The sequence below is a fragment of the Manacus vitellinus genome, unplaced genomic scaffold (genome assembly GCF_001715985.3).
Source record: "Manacus vitellinus isolate BGI_N305 unplaced genomic scaffold, ASM171598v3 scaffold_63_pilon, whole genome shotgun sequence".
NCBI classification, from domain to species: Eukaryota; Metazoa; Chordata; class Aves; order Passeriformes; family Pipridae; genus Manacus; species Manacus vitellinus.
Genome location: NW_021940711.1, coordinates 2,859,918 through 2,874,498, shown reverse-complemented (window position 1 = coordinate 2,874,498; position 14,581 = coordinate 2,859,918). Strand labels below are relative to the sequence as shown.

Sequence of the window (14,581 nt, the reverse complement as noted above, 5' to 3'; positions counted from 1 at the left end):
GCAAGGATTAAGATGCTCCTGAAATTAGTAGCTGTGGCTGTGCTCAGCCATATCAGTCAGTAATTTAGGGGATCTGCATTGATCAGCTCTGGGGCCGCCAGCACAAGAAGGATGTGGACCTGCTGGAGTGAGTGCAAGAGGAGGTCCATGAAAGGTGATCAGAGAGCTGGAGCACCTCTCCTAAAGTTGGGGTTGTTCTGGAGAGGGATTTTGGACAAGGGCCTGGAGTGATAGGATAAGGGGGAATGGCTTTAAACTGAAAAGAGGGCAAGTTAAATTAGAAATAGGGAAGAAATTCTTTCCTGCGAGGGTGGTGAGGCCCTGGCACAGGTTGCCCAGAGAAGCTGTGGCTGCCCCATCCCTGGAAGTGTCCAAGGTGAGGTTGGATGGGACTTGGAGCAACCTGACTTAGTGGAAGGTGCCCCCCACCCCTGCCCATAGCAGGGAGTTGGAACTTGGATGATCTTTAAGATCCCTTCTAACCCAAATCATTCTGTTATCCAGTGATATGGAGAGTTGCACAGCTCAGGAGTGGCATGATGGAAGGGGAGTGACTGTGAACCCATGTTTTGTTTCAACAGTGTTTTGCCAGCAGACAGAATCTGATTGTAGTAGCCATCATTTCCATCTGCTTCCTTAAAGGCTTGGGATAGAACTCTTCAAAGCCTAGTGATCACAGAGCTGAGGGTTCAGGCCCTTTTCCTTGTGCTCTTTTGTTTCCATCAGTAGTAGTGAAGGAAAACAGTAGTTCCTGGGCACTGCACAGGGAGGGCTTTCCCTGGGCTTCTGGGGACTGAATACTGGTGTGTGGACATTTCCCTCCAGGCCAGTGACTCACACACTGGTGTGAGACATATGTCATCAGCATAGTGGTTTATAGGGTCTCTGGAGTGTTGGGACAGGTCATGCTCTAAGAAAGCACATGGTATCTACACCTGCTTACTGATAGATCAAATTGGGATGAATGTATTTCTTCAGAGTAGGGGTGAATCTTAATATTTAGGTATTTGAAAGGTAAAATGCTGATATTTAATTGTGTTTACCTTGTTTCTTTGGAATGTAAGTAGGTCACATAAAAAAGTCTTAAATTTTAAATTTTGTCCTATATGAAGAACAGGAAACATTACTCAATTCATAAGCAGAAATTCCTAATCAAGTGATTTAGCTTCTTTTCGTTAACCTAGCATGAAAAGTTTTATAAGTTTCCTGGTGATCTTGAATAAGTTGTGCTAGCATGTGATGAGCAATACTTAGTGCAAATTAGAGGGCTTTTTCACTGCTTTGTGTGCTTAATTTTCAGTTAATACATTTTTAAATAAATCCCAACAGTTAGAAGTTTACATAAGATTAAAAGCAATTTAATAGGCCTGTTCAACCTATGAGATGGAATTTATTAGAACTGGTGGATTTTTAGGGCCTTGAAAGGTTTCTTTGGTAATATTAACGAAGGAGTTTCCTCACAATGAAATTGCTATATAGCTAATATATTCTTGGAGTGTTTTTGGGGAAAAAAAATCTTTAAACTTCCTCAATATCAGCTATCAAGAAAAAATGTCAAAGGGAAAATGCAAAAAACACTTGGGTGGAAATTGAAATGTCTTCTACAGAGTCACTGCAGCTGTTGAATATTTCGTTTACCTCCTGATGATCCATTCAAGCTGTAACACATTCAGGAGTTTCCCATCATCTTCCATGAGCTTTGATGTCAGATTGCTGAATAGGAAAATCCATACTACAGTGAGCTGAACACTTGATCTGCACAATGCCTTGAATTTTAATGCTGTTGACTTGTCTCAAAGAGGAAAAAAAGCAGTGATGTTATATCAGCCTTTTGCATACTGAGAGAAACAAAGAACTCTCATTTTTAAGGTTATGTTATGAGTAATAGTTTATTTTTGTTTATCTTTCTCCTAACAGATTTATACGGATTGGGCTAATCATTATCTGGCAAAATCTGGTCACAAGAGATTGATAAAGGATTTACAGCAAGATGTGACTGATGGAGTCCTGTTAGCTGAAATAATCCAGGTTGTAGGTGAGTGACTTTGTGTTTGTACCAGGTATCCAGCAGCTCGCTCAGACAATCACTGTCTTTGTCTTCTACATAAACACAGTGTTGGGGGGAAATCGATCTAACTACATGGATGTAGATAATGTAGATAATTTTCCTACAGAGACTTTGCTAATTAATTTGAAAAAAAAACGTGTCTTAAAGTATAGTGGAAAAAATACTGGATGTTGATGATAAGATCTCCTGACACAGCAATATTACTCCACATGGCTGAATGTTAAAAAAACAACTCGTGAGGGATTTTTTTTCTGCTAGGATGCTGTTAGCCTTCACTATCTCTATTTCTAATACCTTTTGGGTACTGGCCTGAATATAATTCCCAGTGATACAGGCCTCCTGTGTTGAACCTCCTGTCTCCAACTGGAATTGGAAAATCCATGTATGCAGCTGAGAAAGGAGAAGGAGCACAACTTTTACGTGACAGAAAAAGAAATCTTTCCTGACTAGTTTTCAGATGAGGAAGATCATTTATCATTAGGAGAAATCTCAGCTGCACACTCAGTTGTCTAAAGTTCTCTTAGTTTGCACTAATGTTTGTAGATAATGAAAGTTCCAGGCCATTTTCTCCGTGTAAAGCTACATATTGTCCCTCTTCCCTTGGGCCTGGATCCTTCATTAGTTCCTTCAGAGGCTCATCCCTCTGGTACTTGGGATGCAACAAAACACATGCATGGGCCAATGGAGATGGATGGAATCAGAAAGCCTGCTAATGGGAATTAGGACAACTATTGTTAGGAGCAAACTAACAGATTTGAGATGCAAATTAAGAAGCCCGCAGTGAACTAACACATCAAAGCATGCATATTTATATGTGGTTGAGATGCTGTAAACGAGGTAGTTCCTTGATTTAAGGTACAAATCCACATTATATCTCAGTAGCATTGTAGACCTGCCGTGCAGGTACAGAGGTATAAACAGGCCATAAATGAATTGACTGGGTGTTGACAGGTATTCTCTGTGAACAGTGCTTCCTCCTATGTCTGTTTCCTTTGATGGAGAGAAACTCAGGAGCAGTTAGGTGTTGATTGCTTTCATGCCTATCTGGCTCCCCTGCCTTAACACTGTTATGGGAAACTTCTGCATGAGAACATGTGCAAGACTACAACCATCAGAATGTGAACTTGGTTCTACCAAATGTAGCTATTCGAGTATTGACTTGTTAAAACTCTTATGAAATTCAAATTATTCCCTCTAAAATACACAGAAACAATTATTCTTTTGATAACCTTTGCTTTTTTTTTTTCCCTGATCCTTTTAAGAGCTGCCTTTTGGCTAATATTTAAGATAAGGTCTGCAAGGTGTCAGAAGTTAAAGTATGAGAGGAAGGATTTCTTTTTCACAGAATGTTTTCCCATATGATAGAAAAGTCATATTTAAACATTCTCAGTTTGATCTTCAGAATTATCAGTGAAGAAAAGTAATTTGTTTCTGCTGTGTATGGCCTTACACAGCTGCATCTCATTGTCACAAAGATGGAGAGAACTTTCACACTCAGAAGCAGCTTTATCTGTAGCCTGGAAAATCCAAGCTTTTTTTTTTCTAACTGTATAGTAGGAAAGCCTCTATATGTAGTGCAGGAGGTTTTGGTTTTTTTGTATTAGGGTGTGCTATGTGTAAAAGCAGCCATGAAGATCCTTCCTCCTTTTTGTATGTGCTTCGAGTATCTGGAGATTATCCAAAGTTGTTGAAATTAATTCAGGTTTAGTTATTAGTGATACAGCTTTTCTTGAGTCATCATCTGAGATTTATGTCACAGATGTAAGAAGACGACTATGAGAGTTAATGGTTACATAAAGGCAATGATGGCAGTCCTTTGTGCTTGCCTTCCTGAAGTGAAATAGCTGCATTTAGGAAAAAGGAACTTTAAAATTGATAGCAACTAGGTTGTTCTTTTACCAAAGCATCCAAATGAGGGGCAAATCTATAAAGAGGTGAAACCAAACATCACTGCATTTGACTTCAGAGATAATCTTCAAAACTGCTAACGATAACATAGAAGCATGATGACAGTTTTTTTCTAATTTGCAAGTCAATTAAATGCATTCCCAGCATTCTGGGTTATTTCAGTTTAAAATTCATGAGTCTATAAAAGAATGTGTAAGTAATATATGCCTTAGTAATGCCATATAAACATAGTAGCTGTATTTAAATTCATGAATGCAGATATACTGGGTCTGACCTGGGTTATTAGAGGAATATCTGTATGCTTGTCCCAAACAAGAGAAAACTCATTCACAAGTTCATTAGTTTCCTTTCAAGGAATAATTATGCATGGTGCCAATTTATAGAAATACAGCTATAAATTTTTCAAACTATTATAAATGTAGTTGGTAGAGATATTGCATGATTCTGAACTGAGAGATTGTAAATATTCCAAGATGGGTGCACAGGACCTGGAAAATGGGATTTAACAAGTTTGTCTTTGTTTCTGAATGACCAAATCCCAGATGGAATTCCTGGAAGCAATGTATGCTCTTGGTGTGTAAGGGCTGATAGACCACTCTGGGGACCATACAGTGAATTTAGCTGCAGTCTTTTTCAGATTGGCATAAATTCTTAAAGGCACTGGTGTGGGATAAAGGTGTACTGTGACATGGATGCATTAAAAAGGACCCACCATGCAAGAGTGAAGTTGTGTTACTACCTTGTTTGTCATTGCTATGACTGCTGTTGGAATAGGGTGCGAAATTTGATCCTCTTTGCTGAAGAAAGCCATGAAATGAGATGGAGTTCTGTCTGCTGTCCTGGGAATATATGGGAGTGGTAGAAAATATAGGTTTTAATATATGAATCAAATGGGATGTGAACGCCTGTCTTTATTGCAGTGAAAGAAATGTGGGAAACTGAACTTTGGGAAGCTGAACTTTGGTTATAACTGGTTCTTCAGACTAGCACTGAAATAATTTCAGGGTTTAAGCCTGAAAGGTAAAACTGAGCAAATGAAGACTGAGGCAAACATTCACTTCCTCAGGGATTTCATTGTTTCACTTGTGTCTTTAAAGGTGGAAACTGTATTTTTGTGCTGATAGGGTTGCATGTAAACCATGCCCAAGAAGCTTGAAAAGTTCTTTCGTGATTTGTGCTTTAAAAAAAGAAAAATAATAAAATTCTTAGAGTTAGGGATCATAAATTTCCTATCTGGATTTAAAACCTATACTCACCCTACAAGCAAACCAATTAACATGCAAGCATATATATGTATATATATATGTATATATATATATGTATGTATGTAGTGCTCAGTTTTCCACGCAGCAGTGATTCAGCTTCCAGAGTTTAAATCTGTTTTGTAGTTTAAAAGAATTCCCTGTCACTGTACAAGATGTTGTCGGGCCAGTTGGCTTCTGTCCCCAGCTGTCTCTGGAGGCATGACCCACTAGGAAACTCCAGCTGCTTTTTTCTTTTTGGTGGCTCTCAGTGTTTCACATATTCACTTTGACTGGACAACTACAGTCCGAAACCCCTTTATTTAACTGGCAGCAAGTACTCCAGAAATCACTGGAATAAATGTCCTTGCTTTAGTTTTTTTGCTTTATTGCCTCTTTTTTGCTTTTCAGCAAATGAAAAGATTGAAGACATCAATGGCTGCCCAAAAAATAGGTCTCAAATGGTAAGTAATAAAATGGTCTGTTGTTTGTGTGTGCATGGTTGAATGATAGTGTGTGACTTTGAGACTTTTAATAACAATTTTTAGTTAATTTTTCACAGTAGTGAGACCAAAGGTATAGTCTGCAGAACATTAATATGACAGTTTTTGCCCCGTTGAATTAGGCCCTATAATTTGTCACATATTTACAATCAAGATTATTCTTACATTGCTCTTTTATATTTTTGAAATATTACATAAACAAGAATGTATAAACATAAAACTTTGTTCCTCTATATTGACAGTAGTATTGAGAAAGAAGAATTAGGTATTTATAGTTGGATTAAGAGTTCCTGTATCCTTTGAAATGAAACAAAATTAGTGATAATATGCACTAAATAAAAAAAATTCGAATAGTGAAATTAAAGATGCAACTTGTTGACAGATAGGAAGTTAGTTTGAGTCTTACTTGTATCTAATATTCAAAATTGGAGAGCCAAAAATTAATGCAGGAAAATGAAAAGTATATGGTACCTCAGGAGTATATCTGCTGTGAGTATTGCTGAAACCTGAAGTTTTAGGCAGAACACAAATAATAAGAAACTGATTTTTTACATGCATCCTAGGAGTTCAACATTTAAAATTCACTGTACTTTAAAGAAGATTATTTCCTTTTGTGTTTTGAGAAAAAAGTTATTTTACAACATAAATTCTAAAATCTCCAAATGCTTACTTTGGGACACTTGGATATCCGTTCTATGTGTGAAGCTTCTAATGCCTTTTGTTTTTATAAGTGTTCCCAACTAGCTCCACAACTGCATTGTGAGCACAACCACTCACATAGTTAAATGAAATATTAAAGATTTAAGGAGAGTTTGTCATCTTAAGTCAAAATGACACTTAATTCTGCTCTTCTATTTTGGCTTTTTGTTGTTTCTTGGAAGTTATCAATCTTGTTTAAACCATGGAGTGACTGCTCTGTAAAAGGAAAACCATCAAAAAGATTTATCATTGCTACTTCTTACTGCTTTGAAGAGGTTGGTTGCTATTCTTGCTGTAGCCACAGCAGCTGTCTAGAGTATAAATAATGAGGAAATGTTGACAATTACTATAATTTAATGTTCCAGAAGTGTGTCATAAGAACTGAATTTCATTCAGGACTGGAGTCTATAAACAATTCCAGGATGTTGCTGCTAAAAGTCACTTGAAGTCCTTATTGTCAATGAAGAAGGAATGTTTTTCTGTTGGATAGTGGGATGCATGCAGTGGGTTGCTTGTGGAATCCGGATCAGGTTATAACCAGAGGCATGCAGGGGGCATGTGCTGGGTCAGGAATGTTGAAGATTGCTGGGAAGAGATGTCTGCTCTGCACTGTCTCCTCTGAAGTTATTCCACTTGCTCAGTCAGGAGGGTGCAGTGGGTGGGACTGGGTCCTCATGAGGATTTAGTCATGGCAAGGCATCCCCAGCAGTTTTCTCTATGTGAGAAAACTGAGAATTTTGCTTATGGCTTGCTTTTATTAAGTGCACATGCTTACGGAGCTCTTTATCATCTTACAGTAAAGACACTGTTGTTACCCAGAGAAACTGTGGCTGCCCCATTGCTGGAAGTGTTCAAGGCCAGGTTGGATGGGGCTTGGAGCAACCTGATCTGGTGGAAGGTGTCCCTGCCCATGGTGGTGGGAGATGGAACTAGGTCTTTAAGGTCCCTTCCAACCTATATCATTCTATCATTCCATGATTCTGTTCTGATTCTGCTGAGGCAAGAACCTTTGGCAGGTCTCTTGTGTTCTAGGACAAATACTTGTATAGATACAGCAGCCTTCATCCTTGGCCTTTCAGTGCCTTTTCCTCTTAATGTGGCTTTCAAGGTTCTGTAGAGTGTGAGAACTGGTATTTGTGTCTGATAAGTGTGGTACAGAGAGGTAACACAGGGAAGGCCACCCAGTCAATTCAGACACTCAACCAGGCAATGACCAGTCTAATTTTTTCAAATCAGTCTTTCAGTTATAAGTCTCCATATCCATACTGTAGTACCTGTAAGGTGAGCACCACAGATGGGCAGATTTGGGGGGTAAAAAAAAAAAGGTATCATAAATAAAGATTTAACTTTGCTAATTATATAGAAATCCAGTAGATCTCAGAGGGAAGCCTTCTTCCATGCTGTCTTCCCCTGTGGGCAGTTACCTCATTTATGGGTTCACAGTGCCTTGAGCAGACAGTGGTGAGCTGAGCTGTGAAGGATCAGCTCATGCCCAGCCAGGTGTATCAGCTTAGAAAGGTGGACTAAGCCTGTGTCTTCCAAGTCTGCTAAAGGAGGTGTGGGAAAAAAAAGTGCATTTGCTTCCATGTGGCACAGTCCTGAGTTGGTGATGCCAAGCCTTAGTGAGCTCACCACAGAGCCAGATCCGGCCTCCTTGCCTTGTTCCCATTGCTGCAGTGTTGGAGAGCATCATACAGATTGGCCCAAACTGAGCAGTAGAGACAGCTTGGGTCTGTCAGGCTCAAAGCCAGTGCTAATAAGCCTTGTCAGGTTAAGTTTAGTACTGCAGAACCACGTGGGACCATCAGTGCTTATCAGCCTAGTCCCAGTGCCAAAAATGATATGACAGGGACCCCACTGGCTCCATGAAAAATCACTTAGGTGAGAACCTATCCTCCCATCATCATCTTGTCCGGGTTGTTCTGCTGAGGGGAGGATCCCTGTCTTCCTTTGCTCCAGATAAGAGTTGGCTGGCTTTTGTATAATCTATTATAGACTATTCTATAGCTTGTCCTCTGCATAAGATCCATTTTAGGTTTTTTTTCCCCAAACCTCTATATTTCTGTACTGTAGATATTTGTCTAAACAAAAGCCTGTAATTTTGATGATTAGTTCCAGCTGGATGCAGAAAATACTGTGGGTAATAGAGGATGTAGTTGCATGGAGCATAGGCTCAGGGACCAAGACGATTTGGAGACCATTTAAAAACCATTTGGGTTTTTAGAATAAAACCCCAGAGAATGTTGGCATGGTTCTTCATAACTGGGTGAAGGACAGTACAACAAGGCCAGTTTCCTCTCCTTCACACTTCACTTAGGTCAATAAACCTGAGTAGGGCTATTTGCTAGTATTGTTTGGTTATAGAAAAACAGAGATATTTTTCTTTTTTTAATTTCTTTTAATTTGCCTTTTGTTTAGGGGGTGATATTAGAGCTCAACACTTAGCATCGTGCAGATTATGGACTATAAAGGAGGTACCGGTTACTACCTCACCTTCTAGGTACTATAGACTATTATTGACATGGGTACCTTTGCAAGTGCTGAGTGTTACCTGTTGTCAAAGGGCTCATATCACTTACATTTATAAAATGATAAAGTAAACAAAAAATATAGTGCACGAGTTGTCTCTGCTGCTTGTTATATATGAAGTCTGACTGTAATGGCAACCTTTAGAAGTCTTGCTCTAAAGGGGCTGTGTTCTGTCTGTGAGGAAATATGTTGTGTAAAATGCTCACAGGTTTTGAAGGAAGTTCCACTGAGGTATTTTAGCGTGGTGTGACAGCTGAGCATTTTATCACCTGTGTAATATAGCACAGCCAGGAGGGAGAGAGAGAGAGATGGTTATGTTACCTATTACATGCAAGTGACAAATCCTAACACATGAGATATAGCTTAGATGGTACAAGAAAAGGCAAAGGGCAGGATGCTTGAAAGAACAGAGAATTAAATTGGAGAGCAAGATGAAGGAAAGAGAATAGAAGGGACTGGGGAGAGAGACGACTAAAGGAAGTATGGGGAGAGACAAATGAGAAAATACTTTATTTTTTTCAAGGTTGAAAATAAAATTAAAAATAACAGGTGATGATACTCTAGAAGAACTAAAACATTAGATGTGAAAGTCTGAGAAAGTGATGGTGTGTTACCCATGTTACTGAAGCCTGAAGGGGTGGAGTGGTAGCAAAGCTGTCAGTGCTTAAAGGAAGAGGATTAGGGAATCTGTAGGGTGGATACACCAAACTTTCATCTCTCCATGCTAAGTCTGGGGAAGTTGTGGGACACCCAAGACAAGAATTTGGAGCAACAGAAAGGCACGTAGGTTTAACAAACACCACAGCACCTCCTATAAATAGATGAGGAAATTACTGTGGTTCTCATGTGGGTTTGTATTTGGGCCTTATTATTTCTCAGGATCACTTTGTGTGTATATAAGTATCTATTCTCACATAACAAAAGGGAGGGGTTGTTTTTTCATGTGTTGACAGGAAGTTTTTCAAGAGTCATCTCTTTCTGGTGCAGATATCAAGCTGCAGTAGTAAAGTAATACTGCTCACTCTTCTTTTTGTCTTGCAAACAAAGAATCTTGTATTGCAGGATGGGTCAGAGCCAGCCTTTCTTTCCAAGGACTCTATGGAAGTCAAGATGAAGGCTGTGTTTTCAGTACAATAACTCCATTTTCATGGAGGCTTTACTTCCAGTGATGGGAATTTGACTATTATTTTAATATTTGACTGATTTCTTGTATTCTGAAAATGAGCTGTTTTGTAATGTATGTGACACCCAAAGAACAGTTTGTATGGAAATTCTCCAGCCTGGTGGAACCCTGTTTTGAATCGAGCAGTGCTAGGAATCGTAGTTCAGTTCTTGGAGCCAGGTATCCACTTCACTTCTTGTATCCACTTCCTTCTTCGGTGTGACCCTTGCCAGCTTCATGAATTATTTTTTTGAATTGGCAAAGGAGGAGGAGATGTTGAAATGTTCATTACTGTTTTTTCAAAGAACACTTAAATGAATTGATGTAATGAATGTGAGCATGACAGGCCCCAAACCTGCAGGGGAGAACTGGGTTCCCGTTAACGAGTTGGTTGGTGGGAATAATATGAGCTGAAATCATCTGCATCACCCGGGCAGCTGTCTATGTGTGTAATATTCACAAAGTGAGTGAGCCTGCTGTGTTATGTACAAATAACTAAAAACAGCTACTGTATTTAAAAAAAAAAAAAAGATCTTAGTTGCTTGTGTTTTTCTTATGGAAGATAACCCTGTGTCTGCTCTTTGAGAGCAGGTATCTGCTTTAACCTGCTCCTCTGAATGCTTTGAGCAATTTGTACACCCAGTGTTGTCCAAATGTTGCCATAACTAAGTGCAGTAAATCTTCCAGGCTGTTACTCCAGGCCCCCCACTCCGAGTTGGTGGGGCTGCAGTCGGGTCCCCGGGCCAAGGAGGGCTCTGCTGCCGGGGCATGTGCTGCTAATTCAGGAGAGCAGCTCTGCTGGAAGATCAAAAACATCACAAGCATACTTTTCCTCTGCAAATTCCTAGCGTAGGATTTTTGGAATGATATCCCAGGGGTTAAATATAGCCATGTATTTTCAAGTAATCCTACTCCAAGGTTGAGCAAATGTAGTAAAGGGAACTTTCCCATCTTCTGGTGAGCCTTCCCCCGCTTTGCTGGGGGAGTTTGTAACTTACTGGCAGCATATGTTTAGAAATTTAATCTGGTTTAATGTTACTATGGTAACAAATGGGTGTCTTTTGGCCCTGAAGGGTGGTATAGTTCCTCACAGCTGAAGGTTAGCTGAAGGGGAAGACATCCCCCAGAGCTGTGCCAGCCTGACCAGTGACAGACACTAACTTAACTTCTGCGACTGTGGGTGAGGGGATGTGGTCAAATACCAAGTTTAGGAACTCTGAAAGCTTTTTCTCTAAGCTTCTTGGGTTTCTGTTGGTCATGTATGATCATGTGTTGTCATGTGGACAAAAATAATTTACTACAGAGGTGATCTGCCAGGTTACTTGTACTTAGCTGTCCTTCTGCCTCAACTTATATAATGACTCTCGCTCCAAGATAAGATTGGTTTGATTGTCTCTCTTTTTTTTGCTCATGTATCCAGACTGCTGTTATGCTGCCATGCTTACTGTTTGTGCACTGTCATCAGTGAGACAGGCATGGTCAGATGAGAGTTGCAGTCTAAATAAAACCACAAGCCCCCCCACTCACCTTCACCACCATCCTACATGGAATAACAGGATAAATAGAGCTAGACTGGATTGGGAAAGGCCGATACTTACATCTCCCTGTTCTGTTCATGGGATGGGTGTAAAGGGTACCTCTGGAAACATTGCTGCTGACAGTGTTATGTCATTCCATAAGGGATCACCTTCCTGGTCTCTAAGGAGGTACTCTTAATTCTTTATCCTATACAGTGATGCAAGAACTTGCACACCATCCGCCTCTGAAACAGTGTGAGGTTCAATAAACAGCGACGAAGTAATTTTTACAGGAAAAAATGGAATATGTGAGCTCTAACTATAAAGATAGAATTAGATTCTATTTGATCATTTATTTCACTGTTAAATAGCATTTTGAGTACCTGTGGTTCTACTCCTTGTATGGACTAAATACCTGAGACAGCAAATGCATTGAGGGACCAGGGTCATTCCACATATGTACATGGAGATCTCTATAGCTTTCACTTATATATTTACACCTACACAAAAGTCTAGAAGCATAATTATTTTTTGCCATGCCTATTATTGATGTAAAATTATTACATAAATATACCTTTTATGCAATACTTTGCAAACACATAGCTTCTTGCTATGCTTTGCATAAATGGGGAAAACTGGGAAATCGGGTGAGAATCTTCTCTAACTAAGGAGAAAAGGTGAGGTTGACTTGAGGACAGGTGGAAGTAAAAATTCTTTTATTATTCTCCTTCAGCTTGGTGATATAAGAGTTAAAGCTGTTTATATGGAAATTTCTTCTGATGCCTGGGTGTTTCTTTTTACAGGAGATGTAGTGATAAGCTCTTCACTCTGGAATATCTGAAACAGGTCATAGCTGTTACAAAGCATTATACAGCCCAGAGAAGTAAACATTTTGTCTATCTTGTTGCAAATCTTTGGTTTCCAGCCATTGCTTATACACTGCTACTGTGTGATAATGATTATTTTAATTAGGTGCTCCGTGAAGGTATTACAGATCCAAAAAATGTTATTCCTTTGCTCTTCTGTAGAACTGCTTTTATATATTTAAGCAGCCTTGTGCTTGTTTTAAGCAGTTATGCAGGAGAATTTCAGTCGGAGATGTTATCCAGGATCCAAGTGCAAGGAAGGAGGGGGCACATATGTGTTGGTGCCCTTCCAGCCACTGGAGTAAATCCGTTGGGAGCAGGTGAAGCCGTGACCCTGAGGCACCGAGACACAAGTATGTGTGTCAGCCAGGCGAGAGGGAAGCTGCGCTGGGAACGGGCTGTGGCCCGAGCTCCCTTCCCAGGATCCTTTTTAGAAATTAGCAGCTGTCAGGGTGCATTGCAGGAGGCTCTTTCTACAGGAGTTTCGTTAGATTCTGGATTCCTGAAGTTAATGATACACAGAGCCTTCAGCACTTGAGCTGGTGCTTGGGGGGATAAAACAGCGTGCAAAATCCTGAGCCTACTGCAGGGAGTGGTTTTAGTGCCAGTCCTTCCTTCTAAGCATTTATGCACTTTGAAAAACATTGGTTTATGTAGAAGTCAAGGGTGTTTTGGAAAGACAACTGTCTTTACTAGGTATCAATGTTATTTTACATTTAATCATAGAATGATAGAATGATTTGGGTTGAAAGGAACTTTAAAGCCCATCTAGTTCCAATCCCCCTGCCATGGGCAGGGTCACCTTTCACTAGACCAGGTTTCTCCAAGCACCATCCAACCTGGCCCTAAACACTTCCAGGGATGGAGCATCCACAGCTTTTCTGGACAGTCTGTACCAGTGCCTCACCACCTATTTCTTCCCTATTTCTAATCTAAACCTGCCCTCTGTCAGTTTAAAACCATCACCCCTTTTCCCAGTTGCACAACACATAACTTCCAGATAGAAAAGGATCTTCCATGAGCAGCCAGGGAAGGTGGAAATAATGCTGTTCTCCTTATTATGGGTTTACTGAGCACAGCCTTGGCTTCTCCCCATCTTTTCCTGTTTTCAGTTACACATAAGGAGAGATTTACTGCCAATAATGTGTGCTAAAATCTAGTCAAGTGTCTCTCGACACCAGGAAAGAGTTTCATCTATATCCTAAATTAATGGTTCTCCAGAGGCAGGATTCTTTGTTGATACTTGTTTTGCAAAGTTGAGCTTGTTGTTGCTTAACTAATCATAATTTAGAACATCTCGAGATTTCAAATTACTTACAAATTATCCACTTCACCTTTTCAAGTATATTTAAGGCCTGATGCTGAAGAGCTAATCCAAAAATAATTTTTCCAGGGATATTCTTCAAAAAAATGACTCTTTAGTTTTGTTTTTCCCCATAGGAAAGTTTTAGTTTTAAATAAATAAACCTGAAAAGAAAAAAAAAACAACTGAAAGAAAGCTGAATTTCAAGATAAACTAGGAACATTTCTACAACCCCTTCCATCTGCCTCTTCCTGAGCAGATTAGCTTTGGCAAACCTTGGGAGTCACCCAGGATTGCCCAAATCCATTCACAATATGAGTGTGCCCTTTGGATGCTCCTTATTAGCGTTAGAAATTTTGGCCACTGTGAATCACAGTTTTCTCTGTGGTGCTTAGTGCCCTCATTTCTATTCAGATAGGGCATGTTGGGAGTGAATGTTGAATATTTGTCCCATTATTTCCAGAGGAAGAGCTGAAACACAGGATAGCAAAGGTTTTACCAGGGTCAAATAGAAGAGAATGCACAAGATGAGACTTAGGCTGGTTCTTTAACCTTCAGTTAGCTCAAATTCTCCTTGTCTTTAAAAACCCAAAGTAACACAATTTTAACAGAAGAGTCAACTCTTCACATAAATGTGAAAACAGCATGCCCATAAGAATAGATTTTTGTTTCTTTGGCTAGATCTGTCATAACCTGGCTTCAGAATATGGATTAGCTTCATTTGCCCTTATGTTACATCTGTTATTTTTTTTCTAAGATACCCACGAAGTGCTGTCAAAATCCTG

General features: G+C 39.7%; 1 protein-coding gene across 12 annotated transcripts in view; it reads left to right on the top strand.

Annotated features, from left to right (window-relative positions):
* NAV2 (neuron navigator 2) overlaps positions 1-14,581 on the top strand; it is a 379,270-nt gene that overhangs the window by 223,567 nt on the left and 141,122 nt on the right. For all 12 annotated transcript variants that reach the window (XM_018083415.3, XM_018083416.3, XM_018083414.3 and 9 more), the window contains exons 2-3: positions 1,918-2,035; positions 5,629-5,681. In XM_018083415.3, the coding sequence (XP_017938904.2) occupies positions 1,918-2,035; positions 5,629-5,681 (171 nt within the window). The remainder of the gene's footprint in view (positions 1-1,917; positions 2,036-5,628; positions 5,682-14,581) is intronic.